This window comes from Ursus maritimus, unplaced genomic scaffold (genome assembly GCF_017311325.1).
Source record: "Ursus maritimus isolate PB19 unplaced genomic scaffold, ASM1731132v1 scaffold_30, whole genome shotgun sequence".
Taxonomy (NCBI): domain Eukaryota; kingdom Metazoa; phylum Chordata; class Mammalia; order Carnivora; family Ursidae; genus Ursus; species Ursus maritimus.
In genome coordinates this window covers 30135850-30158867 of record NW_024425564.1, presented here as the reverse complement: position 1 = coordinate 30158867, position 23018 = coordinate 30135850, and the positions used below count along the sequence as shown (strand labels likewise).

Genomic DNA, 23018 nt, shown 5'->3' with positions numbered 1-23018 from the left:
TTTGTGGCAGTACCATACTGTATTGATTACTGCAGCTTTGTAATTTAATTTGAAGTCTGGAATTGTGATACCTTCAGCTTTGTTTTTCTTTTTCAAGATTTCTTTGGCTATTTGAAGTCTTTTGTGGTTCCACACAAATTTTAGGATTATTTGTTCTAGTTTTGTGAAAACTGTTGGTATTTCGATAGGGATTGCATTAGACCTATAGATTACATTGGATAGTATAGACATTTTAACAATATTTGTTTTTCCCATACATGAGCATGGAATATTTTTCCATTTGTTTCTGTCACTTTCAATTTCTTTCATCAGTGTTTTATAGTTTACAGAGCACATGTCTTTCACCTCCTTGGTTAGGTTTCTTTCTAGGTATTTTATTCTTTTCGATGCAATTGTAAATGGGATTATTTTCTTAATTTCTCTTTTTGCTACTTCATTATCAGTGTATAGAAATACAATGAACTTCTATACATTGATTTTGTGTCCTGCGATCTTACTGAATTCGCTTATCAGTTCAAAAAGTTTTCTATATATGGTATCATGTGATCTGCAAATGTGAAAGTTTTACTTCATTACCACTTTGATTGCCATTTATGCCTTTTTCTTGTCTGATTTCTGTGGCTAGGATCTTTAGTAATATGTTGGATAAAAGTGGTGAGAGTATACATTTTTGTCTTGTTCCTGATCTTAGGGGAAGAGCTCTGTTTTCACCATGGAATATGATGTTAGCTGTGGTTTTGTATGTGTGTGTATGTATACATATACATACATAAATATATACACACATACATACATACATATATATATGGCCTTTATTATGTTGAGGTATATTCCCTCTTGACCTATTTTGTTGAGAGTTTTTATCATGAATGGATATTGTAATTTGTGAAATATTTTTTCTGCATCATGAAATGATCACATGGTTTTTATCCTTTCTCTTACTGATATGAGGTATCACACTGATGGATTTGTGGATATTGAACTATTCTTGCATTCTGGGAATAAATGCCATTTGATTGTGGTGAATGATTTTTTAAATATATTGTTAGATTTGGTTTGCTTATGTTTTGTTGAGGATTTTGCATCTGTTCATCAGATACTGGCCTACAATTCTCTGGGGCTTTGTTTGTTTGTTTTTTGTAATGTCTTTATCTGATTTTGGTATCATGGTAATGCAGGTCTCAGAATAAATTTAGAAGTTTTCCTTTCTCCTCTGTTTTTTTGGATTATTTGAGAAGAATAGGTATTAACACTTTTTTAAATGTTTGGTAGAATTCATCTGTGAAGCTGTTTGGTCCTGGACTTTAGATTCAATTTCATTGCTGGTCATTGGTATGTTCAAATTTTCTATTTCTTCTGATTCATTTTTGGGAGGTTATATGCTTCCAGGAATTTATCCATTTCTTCTAAGTTGTCCATTTTGTGGGCATATAATTTTCCTTATATATTCTCTTACAGACCTTTGTATTTCTGTGGTGTTGGTTCTTTTTCCCCTTTCATTTCTGATTTTGAGTTGTTTTTTTTTTTTTGAGGAGTCTGGATAAAGGTTTATCAATTTTGTCGATCTTATCTGGGAAATTCTTAATCTCTCCTTCTATTCTAAATGATAGCCTTGCTGGATAGAGTATTTTTGGCTGCTGATTTTTTCCTTTCAGCACTTGAAAATATCATACTTTTCCCATTTGGCCTACAAAGATTCTGCTGAAAAATCAGCTGAGAGCCTTATGGGGTTTTCTTTGTATGTAACCATTTTCTTTTTTCTTGCTGTTTTAAAAATTTTCTCTTTATCACTACATTTTGCCATTTTAATTGCTTGTGTCTGGGTGTGGACTTCCTTGTGTTGAATTTGGTGTGGGGAGGGGGTGCCCTCTGTGCCTCCTGGATTTGGATTTCTGTTTCCTTTCCCAGATTAGGGAAGTTTTACTATTTCTTGAAATAAATTTTCTGCCCCCTTTTCTCTTCTTCTGGGACTCCTGTAATGTAAATGTTGTTGCATTTATGGTATCACTGAGTTCCCTTAATCTTTCATTTTTTTATTCTTTTTTCTTTCTCCTGTTCAGCTTGACTGCTTTCCTCTGTCCTCCCAGTTTCTGATCCATTCGTCTGCTTCCTCTAGTCTACTATTTATTGCCTCCTCTATATTTTTAATTTTAGTTATTGAGTTCTTTATCTCTGATTGGTTCATTTTTATGTTTTCTGTCTCTTTCTTGAATGTCTCGCTGAGATCCTCCACTCTTAAGTCTAGTGATTATCATTATGACCATTACTTCAAATGATCTCTCAGGCATATTACTTATCTCTGTTTCATGTAGGTCTCTTGCTCTGATTTTGTCTTGTTCTTTCATTTGGAACATAGCCCTCTGTCTTCTCACTTTGTCTAACTCTCTGTTTCTCTGTGTTAGGAAAGTCAGCTATGTCTTCTGCTCTTGATAGTAGTGGCCTTATCAAGAAGAGGTCTTGTAGTGCCCTGTAGTGCAATGTCCCCTGTTCACCCGGACCTGGTGCTTCCTGGTTGTTTCATATGTGTGTTGAGTGTACCCTGCCATTGTGGCTGAGCTGTGTTTGCTTTCAGCCCAGTTGTCTGCAATGGCTCTCTCTGCCTGTTGTGGGCAGGATTTGGTCTCTGTGTTGCTAATGGGCCAGTTGGGCTGCCTTGGGCTTGAGTTGGTTCAGACCAGGCATTTTCCAGAGCTGTGGTCACATTGAGCTGAAGGGAACTCTTCCTGTTTTGTTCCCTGACAGTTGGTGGGTGGGGCCTTTAGTCAGACCAGATGTCTGCCCCAGTCCACTGCTGGGGCCGCAGTCCCAAGGCCCGAGCCATCTGGAGTGGTGCTGGTCTCTGTTGCAGCTGCTTGCACAATGCCAGCTTATGGTGCTGTTCTGAATGGACTCCTGCGAAGGGCAGATTGGATGGGGCAGGAGAGTGGGGGTTGTACAGTATTAGCAAGCTAGTTGGGGGAGTGTTTGAGCTGGTTCCTCAGGTGTCTTCTTTAGGCAGGGGTGCAGGAGAGAGAAATGGCACTTTTTCTTTTTGGAGAAGATTCCTAAAGATTCTCTGCCACTCAAGCACACATTCTGAGATTTGTAGATAAATCTCCTTCTGTATGCCACAGGATATTGCAGGTTTTTTCAAACTGCTACTTCTATGCTGTATCTCAGCAGGGCTGTTTGTTATGCTGTCTCTTTAGGGTCCGGGACTCAGTTTCCTATCACCCTCCACCTGTCTGAGAGCTGAGCCTGCTGATTTTTAAGGTTCTAGGTGTTAAGCCCTGCTGGTTGTAAGAATTGGCAAAGTTAAGCCCTTGTGGTTTTCAAAGCCAAATATGATGGGGGTTCGTTTTCCCAGTGCGAGTCCCCAGTGCTTGGGGTGCCTGGTGTGAGGTCTGCTCCTGTCCATGCTTGTAGTGTCCCTCCCTCCTACAGACAGTCTGATGAGTCGGTTTGGTTCCCAACCATGTCTCCACCCTTCCTACTCTTTTCAATGTGGCTTCTTCTCTGTGTTTAGCTGTGGCAAGTCTGTTCTGCCGATCTCCATGTCATTTTTTGGATTATTCACTTGTGTGTGGTTATTTTCTTGCCGCATCTATGGGACAAAGTGAGCTTAGGATCCTCCTTCACCATCTTCCCCAGAAGGTGACCTGATTATCTTTTTTTTTTTTTTTTTTTTAAATCATGAAAAAATGTTGTAAGACAAGAGAAATGGCCCTACCTCAACCATGCTGGGCTCAGACCTTGACTTCAGATTGATGAGATGGTTCCCATCGATTCAAGTGCAGCACCTACTACTAGTGAGTGTGCACAAGGCATGGACAAGGCCTGCTTCTCGGGGGTGCAAAGTCTGAGACAACTCAAGTGTTAAGGCCTCATTGTTCTGAAGAAGTTCTTTGGCTACACCAAGGAGCCTTTTTGTGTCCTTCCTGCACTCGTAGCATGTGCTCGTGTGTGCTGGGGTTTGCAGCTTTGCACAAGTTAGCATGAATTCTAATCATAAACCATCAGACTCATCTTGGATGATTTTAGGTTTTGACTGAAATACAACATGGATGGTATTTGAGTTTCATCTTTTAAGTCAGTAGCTCTTTGGATTTGACTCTCAAATCTCACAACTTGGGCATTCTAAATTTGGCGTCTGATCTACTCCTACGTGTAAGTCAATTGATCAATGAAAAAATGTTGAGAGAGGAAGTCTCCTGAGCAAGAGCATCTGGCACCCCTTCTTACACCCCTAGAGAAGTGAGTAGGTAGGAGGATGCTAACTCCATTTCCTCCTGGGGAACAGGTTCTAGTTCTAGTTTGCAGATTTTAGATCTGCTTTTTCACCAGTTATTAGTGCATTGTGTTTAATAAACCCACGACCACATGTATGAGTTGTTTAAGTTGCTTGAAACTTCTTGAGATGTTTAAAACAGAAGCAATATATTGTTGAATGTATTCCAGATGACAAGTAATTATATTTGGTCCACAGCTTTTTTCCTCTCCGGAAGGGACATTTTCCTCCCAAAATAATGACAACAATATAAGTTTTTACGTAGACCCGATAGTGCAGACTTCATATTGAATAACTATTGACTAGAAATTCAATATTATGTATTGTGTTAGTCCAGGTTCTCTGAGGAGCAGATGCTAAGATGGGAACAGAAGTAAGAGATTTGTCATGTGAAATGCCTGTGAAGGGAACTGGGGAGGCTGGAATAGCCATCACATTCAAATGCATGTCTGACCCCTGAGATGAGAGAGGGAAGAAAGGAAGGAAGGAAGACCGCAGTGCAGGTCCAAAACAATTTTGACAAATTCAGTGAGAAGTCCTCTAGCAAAACTTGCCCTGGGGAGGAGTACCATGCCTCCTTTGCAGGGACCCGCCTTGTTACCTGCCACGCTCTGTCATAGGCTGGAGCAGCTTGAGATAGAATCGGCAGCAGCTGTGGCTAATCATTGATGCCCCCACCCCCAAAGCCCATAGGTTGGAGTGACTTCTGCTCATGGCCATTGCGTATATAAGACTACTTAATGCATTATTGAACATGAACCTTATTATGGAATACATTAAATGTAATGCCAGATAGAGGAAAACAAGTGTTATATTTCTATAGAGACAGAAAGGTAGGCTAATTCTGTAACATTTTTCTTTTTTGATATATCTGTTTTTTAGACCCTTTAAAAAATGAAGCTATGAATTAAGTGGAAAGTAGGAACTTACTTGGTTTGCAAATTGCATAGACACCAGGATGTGTGTCTCAAATTTTAAAAAATGTTGTACTGGATTTTGTGTAAGGAAAGCTGGGGGTGTAAGTCCTGTTACTGATTCCTAGGACTTCGCATCTTGCAGAGGAAAAAAAAAAGATAAAAAGGCTTTGGAAAGAAACTGTTGCGCTTTGAAAGTCATGTTTGGAAACTACCTTGAATGTGACACTTAGAGTGAGCCCCTTTCAAAAAAACAAAACAAAACACTACAAAACAAAAAAACAATGGCTCTTGGCATCTGTTCTACATTCTGGGTCCAAAGTCTTGTTGACTATCAGGAAGGTGAGATGCAAAATTATGTTGGTCTGTAGGACCCCATTGTTGTAGAAAGCTTCAATGTAGCTCTTATTCTAAGGCCCAAGCCTCAGTGCTCTGGAAGAGTGGTTATTATTATTATTTTTTTTTCCAATTTAAAAGAGCATAGTCATAATCAGTATTAGCTATGATCATGTCTGGCTGTGCTCAAATGACCACCTGGCTGGCTCCCTATTTTGCTACACCTACTTCTCCCCAGTCCTGGTGGAGTATGGCAGTCCCATGCATCTGCAGTCAGACCCCCTTTCTCTTCTGCTAGCCTCCTGTGCGATATTAGGAATCTTGTTTCAAAAAGTGGCCATTGGGCTTTTGCCAATAAGATACAAAGTTGGGCATAAGTGTTTAGATTTCTAAGGGTATATATTGGTACTTTAAAATAGTTTATTAGTTTATATCGATAGTTTAAAATGTTACATGGTTATTTATTTTATTTTTTAAGATTTTGTTTATTTGAAAGAGAGTATGCGCATGAGTAGGGGGAAGGGCAGGTGGGAGGGAGAGAAACTCAAGCAGACTCCACGCTTTGTGTGGAGCCCCTGCCTGGGCTTGATCCCACAACCTGAGATCATGAGCTGAGCTGAAACCAAAAATGGGACGCTTGATAGACTGAGCCACCGAGGTGCCCCACATGCTTATTATTTTACAGAGATGGAAAATGGGAACGAGAAGGGGAGGAATTGAGGAAAAGGGACTCACAAGAGGCAGAGTGCAGTTGTCACATATCAGACTTGGCCTAAAATGGTCTGTGTCCCATCCCATCCTCCCACACACTTGGCCTGAGCTCATGGGGAGTGTGGCATCCCAGGATCACCCCAGGGGTGCTATCCTAGCCATCTGTGTAAATGAGTCATCAATCCATGGGGGTCAGAGACAGCAAATATCGTAGGAAAGCTCAACAATGTGGATCAGAAAACCAGGCTAGACTAAGGATTGAAGGACGTTAGGGTAGAGCAGTCGGGTTTTATCTTGTCTGGTTGGGCAAGAACGGAGCTCTTAAGGGTACTAAATGGGGGTGGATGATTGGAAAATAGGTGCCATTTATAAAAATTGCAGCTTTGTTGAGATATAATTCACCTGTTTAGAGAACACAATGTAGTGGTTTTGGGCATATTCACAGAGTGGATTTACAGGTGCTGCCATCAGCATAATTAATCATACAACATTTTCATCACCGCCCCCAAGAAATCTGTATGCATTAGCCATCAGTCCTCACTTCCTCCCAATTGTGCCCGCCCTAGGCAGCCAGTAATCTACTTCCTTTCTCTATAGATTTGTCTATTCTGCTACTTCATATAAATGGAATTGTACAATATAGGACTTTTGTGTCTGGCTTCTTTCACTTAGCGTAATGGTTTCTAGGTCCATCCATATTGTATCACGGGTTTATTGCTGAATAATATTCTATTGTATAGACATACCACATTTCATTTATTCATTTATCAGTTGGCGGGCATTTGGGTTATTTCTTTTTGGGCTATTATGAATAATACTGCTTTGAACAGCTGTCTACACATTTTTGTGTAGATATATTTTTATTTCTCAAGGGTATATACTTAGGAGTAGAATTGCTTGGTTATATAGTCACTCTGTATTTAACCTTTTAAGAAACTGCCGGACATTCTAAAAGTGGCTGGACCTTTTAATGTTCCCACCAGCAATGTATGAGGGTTCCAGTTCTCCACCTCCTGACCAACACTTATTACCTTTTTCGATTCTAGTCATCCTTGTGAAGTGGTATATGATTTGGTTTGCATTTCTCTGATGGCTGATTATTGTTGAGTATCTTTTCATCTGCTTATTTACCATTTGTATATCTTTTTCAGCAAAAACTTCCATTCAGATCCTTTGGCCATTTTTAAATTGGGTTATTGTCTTATTTTTATTGAATTGTAAGAGTTCTTTATATATTCTAGTACCAAGTCCCTTATCAGATATATGATTTGTACATATATTCACACATTCTGTGAAATGTCTTTTCACTTTCTTGATGGTGTGTGTCATTTGAAGCACAGAATTTTAAGTTTTAATGATATCCATTCAATCCACATTTTTCTTTTGTTACCTGTGCTTTTGGTGTTACATTTAAGAAACCATCAGCAAATCTAAGGTCATGAAGATTTATGCCTGTGTTTTCTTCTAAGAGTTTTTCAGTTTTCGCTCTTACATTTAGGTCTTTGATGCATTTTTAATTACTTTTGTATTCTTTTTATGTGGCTATCTAGTTGTGCCGTCACCATTTTAAAAAAGCCATTCTTGCCTCTGTCAAACTATCTTGCCATCCTTGTCGGCATGGGTGCCATCTCTTAGGCAAGTTTTTATTTGATGTCTTTTTTCAAATTAGGATTGGTCTTATTTTTTTGTCACTAAGTGGTTTATGGACAGGTGGCTGCGTTTTACAAAAGTATCTCTTCCTATGTGTGCATGGAAAAATAACCTTCACTAGAACAACACGCGTTAGAACATTTTAGGATGAAGAAGCCAGAATATGTGTCTCATCCAGGTGGAACTGGGGCACTGAATTAGGTGTCCCCCAAACTGGGGCTGCTCAGACTTGAATGTGTATCTGAGTTTCCCTAGAGATCTTGTTAAAATGCAGGTCCTCCTTTTCTGGTTCTGGAATGGAGTGTGTGAGAGTCTGCATTTTTAACGAGCCCCTGAGGTTGCTGATGGTGCTGGCCCAGGAACTTTGAGTAACAGTGCAAGAGGGGCTTTCTGGTGTGATCTCATTCAGTGTTGTTATATCTACTTATTTAAAGTGATTTGGAAGGGAATTTTGAGTTTTGGGGATTTTTTTTTTGGTGTTTTTTTTTTTTTTTTGCATTTTATTGAATAGCCTTCGAGATGAACCACCACTGCAGGGAACTAGAATAAATGTTTCTTCTAGTTGTCCTTCTGCCAATCGATTCTCTTCTATCTTCCTTTTAGGCCTCTGATGATTGTCACACAGAAGATCACGACCTTGGCATTCCAAATTCATGATGGTGAGAAAAACAACTCTCCTTTTGGTTCTGAGAGTGAGAAAAACGACTCTCCTTTTGGTTCTGAGAGTGAGCCTGACGTTCAGGGCTCTTCGTTTAGACTATACCCATTGTCCAGAGCTTAGCCAAGTGTGGGCAGATCTTCTATGACTTGTCAAAGATTTGCAAGCTTCTTTAATCAAAGCTCTTTACTTTCCCAGCTACTATTTACTACTTCCCTGCTGAATCCATAGTCTAAATTTGCTGAAGTATTCACACCGAGAACAGTTGGTTTTCTGTTTACCTTTATAATGTTTTAAATTTATGGCGCTCTCTGCCCTTCATTTCCAAATCTGTTGAGAAGAAATGGCGTCCTTTTTCTTTGATTTAATCTGAGAAGCTGAGATGCTCACACGGTAAAAAAAAAAAAATGTATTGGCTGGTCAACCATTTTATTTTTAATGCTAGCTTTGTTTTGTTTAGTGTTTTTGTTTTGTTTGGCTTGGAAAATTATCTAATGAGATTAGCCTGACCCTTCTCCTTGGAAGAAGGAAGAATCTTGTATTTGTATAAAACTGAACATTTTCTTCACTCATGCCCTTCCTGAAAATGACCAGAAAGTGTGATTGACACGATTAAAACCTGGTTCCAGGGAAAGGAGGACGGCACTTTCAGCCGGGTGGAAGATTTCAATATGGGCGTAAGAGGTGTCATGTGCAATTAGTAAAAGTATGCTCTGCAGATTTGTACCGGTCTGGCAAACGCATTTGGACTGTTGAAAGCTTCTTTATGTGCAAACAGGTCAAGACGATTTACAGTCTCTGTTGGCTAGTCTTACTTTCTTTAAAGCTTGGGAACTGATTTAATTTCATCTTGACCTTGGGTATTCCTGGTTCATAGTTGGCAATTTAGTCATTCTGTAGAGAACTGGGTAATTTTACACCAAGGATGGAGTCTTTCTAGGGTGACCAACTGTCCTGGTTTGTCCAGAACTGAGCAGTTTCCCACGACATGAGACTTTTAGGGCCCTAACTGAGAAAGTCCAGGGCAAACTGGGGGGAGTTGCTAAATGTTTTTGTACCTAAAAGTCTAGTTGGTAGAGGTGATAATAGACTAACATTAGCACATAAACCGATAGCTAAAATCAATTTAATTTCTAGGATTGCCAGAGATGTATTGTTGACATTGTAGGAAAAAGTGAGTGTGATTTTAAGACAACAACAAAAAACAACACTGCCTTTTTTTTTCCTTTTTTTTTTTTTTTTTAACAGGGTTTTGCCTGAATTTACTTTGTAAAGCATTCTCAGCTTACCTGATTTTCTGGAACAACCCTTATGTGCAGACAGATGTATATTTGCTATTTCTTTATTTCTCGTGTGTAGTAGGAACAAATTCCAGAAACACTGTCTTCCTTTATGCATATTTCTGAATTGCCTTTATGATTGGTGACCATCATCTGGGTCTTAGCTGGGTATCCAGCTTTGTAGTCCCATGTCTATAGCTTATTAGACGACACTTCAGTTTCTTCGGCTATAAGTTAACATATAAATTTTATGAGAAGTACAAAGGCGATTTGGTTGGGTTGTTTTTTTTTTTTGTTTTTTGTTTTTTTCCCTGGCATGGATGAATTTTAAAAGAAGAATCACCTGATACGTCTTTTGTATTTTCCCTGCGTTCAGGATTACATTTCCTGTTTATTTTGGGAAGAGGAAAGTCCCCTGTTCCTTTCCCCATTCCACACGCATGCTCTCAGCTGGTAGCAGGTGCCTGCAGCCAGCGTAACGAGGGAGGTCTTTGAGCGGGTGCAGGCTGCAAAGGCGGGCTTCTCTCTCTCGTGTAGCAATGAAGACACGTGCACTTTGGTAAGAGCGGCGATGTGGGAAGTTCTCTGGGATCCATGTCATACCCGTGCAGTTAAAATAGGAGTCACCCCTGCTCTCTCCCCTCTTCACGAGAACCTGCAGAGAACTTCCTTCTCACACGTGCACTTGTCGGTAGCTCCTTAATCCAGAGCATTTAAAAAAATGATTTTATGATTTATGAAATAAATGAAATGTGGAATAAATCATATTTTTCCAAATGACTTTTGTAAGCCTCTTTTAGAATTTTCTACTTTACTTCAAACATCTTATTTGTACATTTTCTCTTTTTTATAGGATTAGGTCGAAGAGCTGAAGACCTCTCCGCTGAACAACATCGACTTGCTGTAAAGTAAGTTTAACAATATATCCTCAGCCTTTTGTATATCAGCGTCTAGAAATTTTCCTCATTTTTCCACTATATGGATGTATTATTATTTACGAATAGATCTATTGATGGATACTTGGGTTGTCTGCCAATCTTTGGCTTTTACAAACCCTGTTCCTAGGTCATTTTAAATACATTTGAGTATAGCAGGGGGATGGATTCCCAGAGCGGGATTGCTGGGCCAGAGAGTACATGGGTCTGGAATTTTGTTAGTTTTGCAAGATTCTCCTTCACTGCCCTTGTTATGTCTATTACAGTTATTTTTAGTGGGCATGTGTCTGAGGGTCCTCAGGAAACTATTATCAGTGCACATCAGTATGATTAAATGCCGCTATGAAAACGGGTAGGAAGCAGGGCTGGAGAGAGGACGGTAGGCTGGGGAGTAGGAGGCAGGAAGCAGGAAGCGGGCTGAAGGCAGAATGTGGCTGGTGTGGGTGTTGGAGAGGAAGGGAGGCTGCAAGGGAGGAGAATAACACCGATAGGGAATGCAGGTGCCTTGTGGGGTAGCACATAGGAGAAGGACGGGCAGCCACAGTGGAGGGTTCCAATAGGGGACTTTCAGGGGGTAGTCGGGGTAAGGAAGAGAGAGAGGGTCCTGAGTGGTACGGAGATTGAGTGCCTCGTTTTCACATTAAGGGATCGGGACTCAGAAGCAATGGAGACTCAACTGCAAAAGACTAACGAATCAGATTCTTTGCTCTGTACTATGGGGGTGTATATGTAGGGCGTAATTCCAGTGACTGGTTAGCCGTGGCATTTTAGGGAGCCTTTCCCCACCATACTATTCTGCCCCTTTACATGCCATTCAAACACTACCTAGAACTGGTCTCTATAGAATTTTTCCCTGCCACTGCTTTTGTCTGTGGTTGGGACCTCACGCCTGGATGCCAGAGCAGACAGGAGACTGCTAGAGTGCTGGTTTCGTGTGTCCTCTTCCAGTGGAAACTGGTTCCACCCATCATTTGTTTTGTGTTTATTTTGGCAGTTGGGAGGGAGTTTTCCCATTTCACAGCATCTCAATCAACTCACATTAGGTCAGGTTCCCACCCTGCCTCATGTTTATTACCTTCATTTTCTCTTGCAGGCAACTAAGGTTGCTGAGAAAGAACATGTCCCAGCCTCAGAATGACTCTGAACCTCCTCGCCCTCCGTGTCTATAGCCGCCGTCGGCCAGCAGAGGGCGCGACGGAGCGCCGCGGCTTCTCTATTAACCCACCTCTCTTAACTTGTCCTTTCCGCAAGGTTTCTAGCTCAGGTGGATGTTGAGAGAACCAGAACAGAGAAAGATCACGTCATGCTTCATCTACAACGACAACGCCTGTGTTTACGATTGGCTTCTCTGCGGATCTAAAAGAAAAATCCCAAGACTGAAGGCTTTTCACCTTTTTTTCATGTTATTTTCACAGAGTAAAACCCACTTTTTTGGAATACTTAAGCTACCTTCTCAACTTCATGAGTGTCATAGCTGGCCCTTGCAACAATTTCAAGGATTATATAGCCTTCATTGAGGGGAGACACATACCCACGAAGTTGCTGGAAGTGAACTGGAAACAGAGAGGTTTCCACAGCCTGCCAGAGCCTTCTCCCACTGTAAGTGTTTAGTGCCAAGTATTTACCCAGAGCTCCAGAAAAATAGAGCTCTGTTGCCAGGGCTGACTCTCACTAGTAATTGTTCTAATTAAAAAGCCAAACAGTTTACCAGAAAGCTTGGCCAGTAACTCCCCTTCACCCCCGTGTGCCTCACAGCGGAGCTCACTGGCTGGAAATATTAAAGCCATCGATCCAATAGTCAAGCAGCCAATAGCCAATATTTAATGCTTACAGCGCACTCAGCACTGTGCTAGTTAACACATTCGGATTTATGAGTGCTTTTTTTGTCTTTATGAATAGAAATTCATATCCAGCCAAAGGATAATGTCATGAAAGGGGGATGGGGAGGGAGTGGAAACCAGAATAAATGTGATTGTTTTTTATTGCGGAGCCTGCTTCTTGTGCGGGAAACCAGTTTTAGGTTGGCATGCTTAGAGATCGGTTTTATCGACTTCAAGAGTTTAAGATGGTTTTTTGGAAATCGTTTTAATTTTAACCTGAATTTTGTGAATTTCAAATTAGTCAATATTAGGATAATGTATCAAACTTCACAAATATGCTAAATTTCTTCAGGTCCAATATCAGGGGAGTTTGCAATTGGTTGAAGGAATAGGGAAAATTGGAAAAAGGAGAAAATGAGGCTAATTGAGATATTTTATAAATGCTAAAATCTAAGCAAAGTTAATTATTTGAAAATTTAAGTGACTTACTAAGCGTGAATTTTCAGATGGTTTTGACACAGTTGGGTCTTCAACAGGTCATGGTGTCAAACTGTCTCAGCTCTTCCTGCCTTGTTGAAACAGTGTGGGAGTGAGGTCACCATGGCCATGAGACATCGAAGGAATCACAGGTGTCTCTTGGCAGAATCTGCCAGGGTGCTTTTGTGTTTCACATGCTCTTATTTAGAGAATATGATCACAGCATCTTAATCTCACTCTCCTGGGAGACCCTTGCATTTTCGTGCACAGAGAAAGCGAAGTGGTCAGGTGGTATTTTGGCTAAAGACACATCGGTGGGGGGCGGCTGCTACTCCCAGGCTGGTGCTTCCTCAGTGTGTTGTCACAATCGCGGCCAGGCATGGTGAGCACTTGACTGGGAGCCCGATGCTGTTCTTGGTACCTTGCAAATACATTCACCTGAACCTCAAGCCGCTCTGAGGAGGTGTTATTGCTATCCCATCTTAACAAAAACAAAATGCCCCCCCCTTTTTTTCTTAAAGACTTATTTATCTGAGAGAGAGCGTGTACGAAAGAGAGCAAGCATGAGTGGGGGGAGGGGCAGAGGGGGAGGGAGAGAATCTTAAGCCATCTTGGTGCTGAATGCAGAGCCTGAAACTTGGCTCGATCTCACGACCCACGAGATCACGACCTGAGCCAACATCAAGAGGTGGATGCTTAACCGACTGAGCCCCCAGGCGCCCCCGAACGTGGCCTGTTTTTATAAAGTCGGGAACTATAGTTGTGTTGATGTTGAATGACATTCCCTGGAATGTTTTCCTCATACCGGAGTCTTGCGTGGTTACACTGATTTTTCCCCCCCCACATTTTCAGAGAGCTGTGATACACAAGTTGTGCATGACCTTGGTGTCTCTCCTCCTGTTTTTGACGCTCACGAAGTCCTTCCCCGTCACCTGCCTGGTCGATGACTGGTTTGTTCATAAAGCAAACTTTCTGACTCGACTCTCCTACTTGTATGTTGTCATGCAAGCCTCGAAGCCCAAGTATTACTTTGCCTGGACATTAGGTATGTTTGATGGAAGGGCCCTGAGTGAATGAGGGAAAGTGAGACTCCTTGGATGGCCTACCCAGAACAGCATTTTGGATCACCTAATCAAAAAAATTCCATGCATGACGGAGGCAGCTGAACGAGTATCATTGTGTACTCTCCAGCAAAGCACTCCTACGTCCCGCCATCCATAAACTCAGTTATTCGTGATAAGAGAAAAGCAACCCTTTTCTCTCGTCACTTCAACTCAATGATATTAACAGATGTTCAAACTTGGAAGCTTCCTTCACCAATCAGAGCTGCCCAGTAGTATAGTGGAAAGTTAGGGGAAAATTCCAGAATGATCTGGCTGTCTTGTCATTTTTCTGGGTTGTGCATAACAGGGGGCGTGCTTGAAGAAATTTACCAACACACATGCTGATTTAGGTCACGCTTTTTCTTTAAGAAATTGTGGGTTTAAAAAAAATTGTCGGTTAAGCTTGATGCCTTAGAAACTGATTTCAAGTGACTTTTTTTTTTTTAAGGTAGAAAGTTCAACTTGATTTGCTTTTCTCTTTCCTTGCAAACACTTTTAGAATGGAAAAGTTTAAAGCCGTGCTGGAGTGAGCAGTAAGCCCTCCTATTCACTTACCGGGAATGATAAGGGATTTTGATAAGGCACGCAGCTCAGGAATGGAAATTTAAGTGCTTAGCTGAAGGTGACCTGGGGCTTGCTGTCAGGGAGCCCTGACTTGGTTTATTAAGTCAAACAGATGATTAAATTCAGTGCCTAGTGCTTAGTCCGTGTTCCGCGAGTGAAGACGTAGCCCTTAATTGAGTTCCTTTTCTCTCATCTCATGCTCCAAGTTTTTATCCCCAAATTAAAGCTGGTAGCTACTAAATTATTTTTTTATTTTTTATTGTAGTAAAATAGAACATAGAATTTATTGTTTTAACCATCTCTAGTGTACAACTTAGTGGCACGAAGCTCATTCACGGCGTTGGGCAGCCGTCACCACTCTCCATCTCCAGCAGGGAATTTTCCCATCACCCCAAACAGGAATGCTGTACCCATTAAAAAATAATAATAACTCCTCATTTCTCTCTCTCCCCAAGTCCTGGTCTAAATTATTTTTAAAGGTGGAAATGTTCGGGGAGAAGTTCAGTCCAGTGTGGTATTTACGTGACACCTGGCCAGAAAGATCGAACTGAGGGCTTTTAAAACATTTGTAGTGTGGGGAGTTTTGTTTGTCCCCTTTGGTTCAGTTCAGGGAGTTTCTGTCGAGTACCAGGTTCTGTGCCAGGAGGAAAGCGAAGGTGAGTGAGCTGTCTTCTCTGCCGTCAGGATTGTTAACGGTCTGCAGGCACAGAGATGGGCATACTGACCAGGCAGTAACGTGGAGAGCTGTCCCAGTGCCAGCAATCGAGAGGGGATGATGAATATAGACCGGTGGTTTTGGAAGGCTTCAAAAGCCTTATTCCTCTTTCTGCACTTGCTTTATGACTTAAGAATGGTAATTTCTTCAGTAGGTAGGCATGACACGTACTGTGGTTGGAACCCTGCTTGGAGCACCTGGCCTATTTTCCCACGTGAAATACTTAATGTTTCCACTTTGCTCTAACCTGAGTGTGTGTGTTTGCGAATGAGAGAATGAGAGAGAGAGAGAAAGAAGAGATAACAGCTCACTCCCCTTGCTACTTTCTACGTCTTCATTTACCGTTCCTTTTCTCTCCTCTCTCCCTACCTTTCCCGCTCCCATATTCTGTATCCTAGGGCTTAAGGGCTGGCTTCTGGACTAAATCAGCTCCTGCATTAGGAGGAAGGCAAGGCCCTGTGTGGCCTCCTAGGGAAAGTCTAATGCGAGGTGGGTTGTGCTGGGGGGTGGGGGGAGTGGTGGGGACTGGGTTCCAGGCAACAGGGGGCGTCTGGCATCATTCTGCGCTTTTGGGAGTGCCCCAGATACTGGGAGTATCCTTTTCTGTGGGTAGCTTTCTCTGTGGGCTTGGCTCTTTTCTATACCCCCCTTCCTTTTTTTTTTTTTTTTTTTCTTTTTTGGGGGGGGGGGGTAGCTTCCGAGAACTACTTCATTAATTCGTATGGCCTCAGTTTGAACTTTGTTACTGTTTAGATTGCACGGGCTGGTCTGAAATTAACCTTTGTATTATTTATGAATAAAGAAGCAATGACTAGTCTAACAGGGAATATTTAAACTGCGTAGCCGAATAATTGTTTTATCCAGCTCCTTAAACATCATTTACATATAATTGATGCACTAATTATACGTGATTATGAATTTAATCCTTAAAGCTGGCCTCTTCATGAATCTCGGCTGAGCTGCACCGTGTTAGCCTCGCTCTCGTTACTGTTTATATTGAGATAATTAAAGCAATTTTCCTTGGACTTAGTGTACAATTCTGGTTGTTTTTCCCTGACTAATTAGTACTAATTAGTGAGACTCAACTTCAGCCCAGGCTGTGTTCCAAGGATCACAACCTCCCAAATAATGGGTGTCCAAGTTACTTTATCTGTCATAGTACAATAGACCCTACGAGTGAACCCAGTTTGGGGCTGGTGAACTCAGAACCCCTAACTGCTCAGAGACAAAACCACGTCACCGATAAGTGGTGGTGGAATGAACGAGGGGGAAGCAGGCACACTCCCTAGCCTCTCGGCCCAACACCTGAGAGCCACTGTTCTGGACTTTCTTTGGTCTTTCAGAGATTCCTAGCCCCTCAGGTGGTGGGATCAGAATCCTTTCTAGCATTCAGAGCCTGGCACTGTTTACCACCTGAGTGATCCGAATGTTAGCCTCACTAAGCTTTGGCAAGTGGGTCGGGGGGAACAGCAGCTGACATTTCTTGAGTGCTGACTTGGGCTAGGCACTGCACTATGAGCTCCACTCATGCCTTGTTTAATTCTTTCAACGTGGCTTTAAGATAGGTACCACTCTAATATCCATTTTCTTCTCAAGGGAATGGGTTTCTAGACGTTAGTCAACTCTCTCGAGGCCATATGTTCAGTATGTTGCTCAGTGGAGACCCAGAAGCAGGGGGCTCTGCCCCTAGAGCCCACCCTCACCCAGCATCTTCACACTGCTGGGCGCGCCGAAGGAGAATGCTTATAGAGTGCTTTATAAAGTCCTGGAAAGATCGTAGGCACCCAGAAGAGAAGTTGTTCTGGGTTTTAGACAAGGCTGGAGGTAAGAGAAGGAGTTGAAGGGCTGCTGGTCCCATACTGTCTGGCCAGCCCTGGTTTTCGTTTCCAACACAGACCCCAAAGAGCTCCTCTTCTCCTGCTTCAGCTTATCTTGTCATTCACAGTTTCTTCCCACACATTTAAAACTTCATTTCTTTAGAAAAGTGTCTGTTCATATCTTCTGCTCATTTTATGATTTATTTCTTGTATATTGAGTTTGAGAAGTTCTTTGTAGATCTTGGATACCAGTCTTTTATCTGTATGGTTTCACTCATTTATGGAACATAAGTAGGAAGATCAGTAGGAGAAGAAAGGGAAGAAGGAAGAGGGGGTAAACAAGGGGGAATGAACCACGAGAGACTATGGACTCTGGGAAACTGAGGGCTTCGGGGGGCAGGGGGGATTGGGATAGGCCGGTGATGGGTAGTAAGGAGGGCACGTATTGCATGGTGCACTGGGTGTTATATGCAAGTAATGAATCATGGAACTTTACATCAAAAACTAGGGATGTACTGTATGGTGACTAACATAATATAATAAAAAATATTTTTAAAAAACTTCATTTCTTAATGGGCACACCTCTGCTTAGTTGTTCCTTTCGTTTTCCCCTGAGTTTCCATCCAGTCGGCTTGGGAGAATGACTTAGCGGCTCTCAGTACTTCTCATCCTTCCTTCTAAAAAGAAGCCAGATCATGTCCCAGTGAGGCCAAGCATAAGATAAGCAGTGTTAAATCACCAGCTATGCCAAAAGGAAAGGGGACAAACACAGAACAGGTTGTTTTTCTTGAGAGTAACCCTTCAGAAGTCGCTCTGGAGCTGGACCTGAACTTCTATGGAGAAGAATGACTAGAGCCTCAAGAAAGATTTCTTGAAGATCTCCCCAGATCTAAGACCTTAAGTCTAAGTGCTGTGCTTTGGTTTACTTTTTACTTAATTCCAGTATGGTTAGCATACAGTTTTATTGGTTTAGGTATGCAATGCAGTAATTCAACACGTCCATACGTCACCCGGTGCTCATGACAAGTGCACACCTTAATCCCCATCACCTAGTTCCCCATCCCCCACCCACCTCCCTTCTGCGAACCATCAGTTTGTTCTCTGCAGTTCAGAGTTTGTTTCTTGGTTTGTCTTGTTTTTCCTTTGTCTTCTTAAATTCCACGTAGGAGTGAGATCATATGGTGTTTCTTTCTGACTGACTTATTTTGCTTAGCATTATAACCCTCTAGATCCATCCATGTTATTGCAAATGGCACGATTTCATTGTTCTTATGGCTGGGTAATTTCTATTGTGTATATGCATACCACATCTTCTTTATCCATTCATCTATTGGTGGACACTTGGGCTGTTTCCATAGTTTGGCTGTTGTATTAATGCTGCTATAAACATAGGGGTGCATGTAGCTTTTAGTATTTTTGTATTTTGGGGGCAAATACCCAGTAGTGTGATTACTGGATCACAGGGTAGTTTTATTTTTAATTTTTTGAGGAACCTCCATACTGTTTTCCACAGTGGCTGCCCCAGTTTGTATTCCTACCAACAGTGCAAGAGGCCTCCTTTTTCTCCACATCCCCACCAACACTTCTTTCTTGTGTGTGTTTAGCCATTCTGTCAGGTGTGAGGTGATATTTCATTGCGGTTTTGATTTGCATTTTCCTGATGATGACTGATATTGAACATCTTCTCATGTGTCTGTTGGCCATCTGGGTGTCTTCTTTGGAGAAATTATCTGTTCATGTCTTCTGCCCATTTTTTAATTGGATTATTTGGTTTTTTAGGATGTTAAAGTTTTTGTTTTTTTTTAAAGAAAATATTCTAACGGAATTAACTTGAACTAAGTGAAAAGAGACAGCCTTCTGGTCATCATAAAAGTATATTGATTTCATCAGGTCTCTATTTGATTACAACATCACATAATTAAGGAATTAGAAATGTTATAGTCACTGCAGGGGGACATTTTCTTATCGTTCCGTGAAGTGGAATAAAGTTGGAAGCGGGAGCTATCCCAAACTGACTTCATGGGTAGGATACTTTGGTAATTGGGTCCATGTGTGGTCTCCGTGATGGCTGGCCCCAAATTCACATCTCTAGCTCTGCTCTTTGTCTTGTGCTCTAGACTTTTCTAACCGTATCTTGGCAGCCCTGGCTGATACCTACTGGCATGTCATGCTTAATATGTCCAGAATGAGCTCCAATTTCTGCTTCAGAGCTGGTTCTCGTCCTGACTTAATGCTATCCGTTCATGCCGTGCCATCTTTAATGACAGCTCTTGGACCTGTCCAAGTCTCCTGGCTCCCCTGTTTCTTCTGGTCTCTGCTTCTGAGCTTAGATGTTATGCTTACCTTCTTGCCTTTCTCCCGTCTTCCATCAAGTTGGTCACTAAATCCTATTGCTCGGTGCTGGTTCATTTTTCTTTTATTTTCATTTTGCATTTTAGGAGCACCTGGTCCCTTTTATTTAGCAGCTGCTCACTAAATGCTAACGAACGAAGAAAAATGAATGAATAAAAATGAAGGCCACCAAAGAGCCCAAAAGATTTCTGTGATTTATAACGGTACCAGGTCAATTGTTTTGGTTTCTTTTCCACGGAGAAACTACTGCCTATCTCTCAATCTTAAAGCTAGACAGACGTTTAATATCTTTTAAAGCTGCAATGTGACTTTTGTTCCACATCCTAATGTGTTGTTTTAAAAACCATAGCTGATGCAGTGAACAACGCAGCTGGCTTTGGCTTCAGCGGAGTGGATAAGAATGGAAATTTCTGTTGGGATCTGCTTTCTAACCTAAACATCTGGAAAATTGAGGTGAGTCTATTATGCTTTTCAATCAAGCTCCCACGGAGAATAAAGCAAGTGGTTTGCTTTGAGTGTGGTATCCCCGGAAGCTCTTCCTCAGAGGGTCCAAGGCAAAGCGATCGGGGAATGCCAGATCCAGTGGCCTCCGGGACATTCTGTGTCTTAGGATTTTTCCTGTTTTTTAAAGATACCTACTTTCTTGACAGTTGTAATGGTTCACGGAATGACATGCAGAAATCTGAAAGAGAGCCAGGAAAATCTTTCTGTTGTTTACATTCCTGTTCTCTCAACTAGAAAGTACAAATGTCATTTTCTCCTGTTTCATGTTCTGCTTTCTTCAGTCAAGAATACAGACGGGAAGCTCCTGTATTTAGGTTTTTAATATTGCAAGCATTCTCTGCTGTTCCTTTTGAAACATTTCTAATTCGTTTGCTTTTACGAAGAACGGTCACGGCACATAGCTTTTAGGCCACTAGAATCCGTGTGGTTTTTGTCTTTCACTGGCTTTGTTTTTGGACCGTGGCTCTCAAGATGTCCTCATCTTCAGAGGTGGGCTCTTTGGGACCCATCATTCTTGGTTTTCCTGGCATTGTGAGCCCTCAGAGCGGAGTGGAAGGCCCAGTGTTTGACCCTTCCCTCCTTGCTGCTGGGAGGAAGTGAGGACAAGGTTCTCACTTAGAGAAGGGCCGATTCTGTAGCCAGGTGACTCAGATGTGCTGTTGGTTGTGGTTTCCTGCCCACCACAGGGCAGGCAGGGTGCCATTGGAGAGTCTGGGTGGAAGGGGATATGCATTTAGAGCAAGAAACCAGGGAGGTGGAGACTGACACCTGCTTCCCGTTAGGTGGGCATTCGGCCAGGAGGAGACATGAATGTTCTTTCTCCACCTTCCGATGCCAGAGGCTCTCTTCATCTTAAATGGCTTAAACCAAGTTGCAGCCTCCAGAACGACCTTTCTCATTTTTGGAAAAGCCGTGTAGATAATCTACAAGCTTCTCCTTTCTATACAGATGACGATCCGAGAGAGTCCAAATGTGTTAGGACTTTGCTCCCTTTTCCCACTAAAATTCTTCTCTTCCTCAAAAATCTGGGATCAGCTGGCTGCCTGGGAGTGCTGTGGATACATGTCCTTTACAGCCCACCAGGATACAAGACACAGTCCTTTCACTGTGGGTATGTGGTCAGGGTAAAGGGCTAGGCTATTAAGTTATATCTTTATTATTAAAGAAAACCAGAAGGAGGGATTTTGCATGTTCAGTAGAGTTGAGAGCAAATAGCTAAAGAAAACCAAGGAAGTCTGATTTAGTTAAGGTACATTGAAGCTGTGCATATAACATTTTAAGAGCCAGAGAAGACCTAAATAACACCCCTCAGGGTTTTGAAATAAAAAGTCATCATACGATATCTCTCCATCTCCCTATCTACCCATCAGTCAATCCATCCATCCATCCATCCATCCATCCATCCATCCATCCATCTCTCTCCTTCCCTCCAAACATACTATGTTAGGCCAGTGTGTGGTGTAAGATTTTCTTAGCGTTGAACTAGAAAAAAGTGGCCCCTCTACAATTAGGAATTCTGGTTCTTGAATATTTGCTTTATGCTTTCTACTACCGGCCTTTGATCAGATCTTTTTTAAAAAAATTTTTAAATTTTTTTTATTTAATGAGAAAATTCAAGTGATGGCTTATTTTAGAATCTCTCTTCTTTGGTACCCGTATCATTACCAGTTGGGTGATGTTTGTTTTCTTTTTGGTATTGAGACCCCTTCACGCATGAAATCTCTCACTGTTCTAAATACAACTGGAAGCATTTGAACTTGAGCCGCTATTTGTAGAATAACTTCACAAGACTGACCTAGTTTATAGACGGCCACATAGTGAACGAGGACAAATTTAGGCTGTCCTCAGAAAGGCCCTAAATTGACATGATTAAACTTTTCCGGTGGCAAAGCCCCTTTTAGAGTATTTAGTTTTAAAACTCAGATGACTGAAAAAAAAAAAATTTTTTTTTAACCGGAGTGGAAGAAAAACCTACAAGACATTCCTTTCCTATAATTTGAAAATAAATTTTGAGGGAAATGAAGACTTTGCAAGCCAAGTTTTGGTGCAAAGTAAATCTTATAAATACCAGAAAATTTTCCTGCGTAGGACGGAACAGCTGATCTACTCTCGATGGAGGAGTCTCTATTGAAATAGCACATTTCATCTGCCACCAGGGAAATTCTGGGGACGACTTTCCATTACTTGGGGTATTTTTAAAGCTAATGATAGGTGTTATTTTCTTCCTTCTAGACTGCCACAAGTTTCAAAATGTACTTAGAAAACTGGAATATTCAGACAGCTACTTGGCTAAAGCGGTAAGAAAAATACAAATGACCTCATTCCTCATGGCACTGGGATATGTTTAGATGGGAGTCACCAGACGAGCGGCCGCGCTGCCCGTCGTGCTGTCACCCGACACTTTTGTTTTGTAGTAACATCTATGCCCTGGAAATGGAAAAGTAGAAAGTAGTGATGTGAGAAGGTCACAGTGGAGCACTTCATAGTGCCGTTCCTGGGCATCAGCCTCTCGTTTCAGTTTGCATAGCAATCCCATGAGTGGTTGGTAGTTAGCCCCATTTTACAGATGAGGAAAGTGAAACACAGAGAGGTTACGTCGCTTGCCCGAAGTCACACAGCTAATGAGGATTAGAGAAGAGCCCCAACAGCCAGGCTCTGTGTTGTGCTGCCGCTTCCCTAGAGGAGGATACCTTGCTCAGACGTCAAGGAGGGTCAATGTCAGCATCGAATCACTGACGATCTCCATTTATCCCTCGTATTAAAAGCTTTTTAGTACCCCAGATATTTATGCTTTTTAACTTTGTGTTCTTTGTTCCTGCTTCTCCGTCCTCTTGTTTCCCTACACATTCCAAAATTGGAAAGTTGACTTAATACGGAACTAACAATATGCTATCCTTGAAGCAACAAACTCTAGC

The 23018-nt window shown here is 41.7% G+C and overlaps 1 protein-coding gene across 2 annotated transcripts in view; it reads left to right on the top strand.

The window, feature by feature from the left end:
* The window catches only part of MBOAT1 (membrane bound O-acyltransferase domain containing 1), a 108844-nt gene that overhangs the window by 72543 nt on the left and 13283 nt on the right, over positions 1–23018 (top strand). For both annotated transcript variants that reach the window (XM_040645103.1, XM_040645102.1), the window contains exons 5-10: positions 8482–8537; positions 10670–10724; positions 12167–12350; positions 13901–14093; positions 19949–20052; positions 22336–22400. In XM_040645103.1, coding sequence (XP_040501037.1) covers positions 8482–8537; positions 10670–10724; positions 12167–12350; positions 13901–14093; positions 19949–20052; positions 22336–22400 — 657 coding nt within the window. The remainder of the gene's footprint in view (positions 1–8481; positions 8538–10669; positions 10725–12166; positions 12351–13900; positions 14094–19948; positions 20053–22335; positions 22401–23018) is intronic.